We start from the raw sequence: 1,408 nt of genomic DNA, 5'->3' as shown, positions 1-1,408 counted from the left end.
TTCTTGGGGTGGCTGTTTAGGGTTGATTTCCAATTGTGAGGATACAGCGACAAGTGGCCTTGTTGCCGTGGAGTTCGACTCTTTCCAAAACGATTTCGATAGAACCTCCTGCCATATCGGAATAAACGTAAACTCAATTATATCGGTGAAGACCGTGACGTTGACGCGTGAATGGACTCCTGTCTCCAGAGGTTTCGCGAGGATTTGGTATACTTCTCGGGCCAAAACCCTCTCTGTTATGGTTGATTACCATAATCAAACTTACAAGCTATCTCATCATCCTCTAGATCTATCGAAAGTTTTGCCTAAAAGAAGTTTCGGCTTCTCAGCGTCGACTGGTCACTCCATCTCGATTCACCGTATCCTTTCGTGGGAGTTTAACTCAACAGGCTTCTCATTAATCGCGGAAGATGGTGCTGGACTCGATAGAAATCAAGTGGTGGCTTGTATACTAGGTGGGCTGACTTTTCTAGTATTTATTGGTGTTGCTTTGTTCTATGCCTTCCGTCGTAGAGACGGCAATGCTTTTATCTGTAATGTCTTTCAGAAGAGAAATGGAGAGACGGAGAGTACTACAGCTTTGGATGATGTGTCGAATATGGATCGTGAATTTGAGCATGATATAGGGCCTAAGAAGTTCTCTTATAAGGAATTGGTTAAGGCCACAAATAAGTTTGCGGAACAAGGTATACTTGGTGGAGGAGGATTTGGGGAAGTTTACAAAGGCTACTTGAGGCACTTGAATCTAACTGTGGCAGTTAAAAGAGTTTCTAAACGGTCCAAACAAGGAAGAAAAGAGTATATGTCCGAGGTCAAAATAATTAGTAGACTCAGACACAAAAACTTGGTGCAACTAATTGGTTGGTGTCATGATAACAAAGAGTTCCTTCTTATCTATGAGTTCCTCTCAAATGGTAGCCTTGATTCTCACTTGTTTGGAAGAGAAAGAAGCATTCTTTCATGGAAAGTGAGGCATAAAATAGTCCTTGGTCTTGCGTCTGCACTTCTCTACTTGCATGAAGAATCGGAACAATGTGTTCTTCACCGTGATATCAAATCGAGTAACATAATGTTGGATTCAGATTTCAATGCCAAGCTCGGCGATTTCGGCTTAGCAAGGCTAGTGGATGAAGCCACTGGTTCGCGGACAACAGCGTTGGCAGGAACATTGGGCTACATGGCACCGGAGTACATAAACACGAGCAAAGCGAGCAAGGCCTCTGACGTGTTCAGCTTCGGGGTGGTGGCGTTAGAAATAGCATGCGGAAGAAAATCGATAGAACATGATTCCGAGGAGGAGGATAGGGTTTCTCTTGTTTCTTGGGTTTGGGACTTTTACGGAAGTGGAAGGCTTCTTGATGTGGTTGATGAGAGACTATGCTTGGAATTTGACGTGCGACAGATGGAG

General features: G+C 43.9%; 1 protein-coding gene across 1 annotated transcript; it reads left to right on the top strand.

The window, feature by feature from the left end:
* Window positions 1-4: 4 nt before the first annotated feature.
* LOC112095145 (L-type lectin-domain containing receptor kinase IX.1-like) lies at window positions 5-1,405 on the top strand (the record flags this gene model as incomplete). Its single annotated transcript, XM_024176824.1, has 1 exon — window positions 5-1,405. A coding segment is annotated over one exon (1,401 nt), but the record flags the coding sequence as incomplete, so codon positions are not given.
* Between the last annotated feature and the right edge of the window lie 3 nt (window positions 1,406-1,408).

Source organism: Morus notabilis, unplaced genomic scaffold (genome assembly GCF_000414095.1).
Source record: "Morus notabilis unplaced genomic scaffold, ASM41409v2 C11410394, whole genome shotgun sequence".
Lineage (NCBI taxonomy): Eukaryota > Viridiplantae > Streptophyta > Magnoliopsida > Rosales > Moraceae > Morus > Morus notabilis.
Note: the sequence above shows the minus strand (reverse complement) of the source record. Positions and strands in the feature narration are given on the sequence as shown.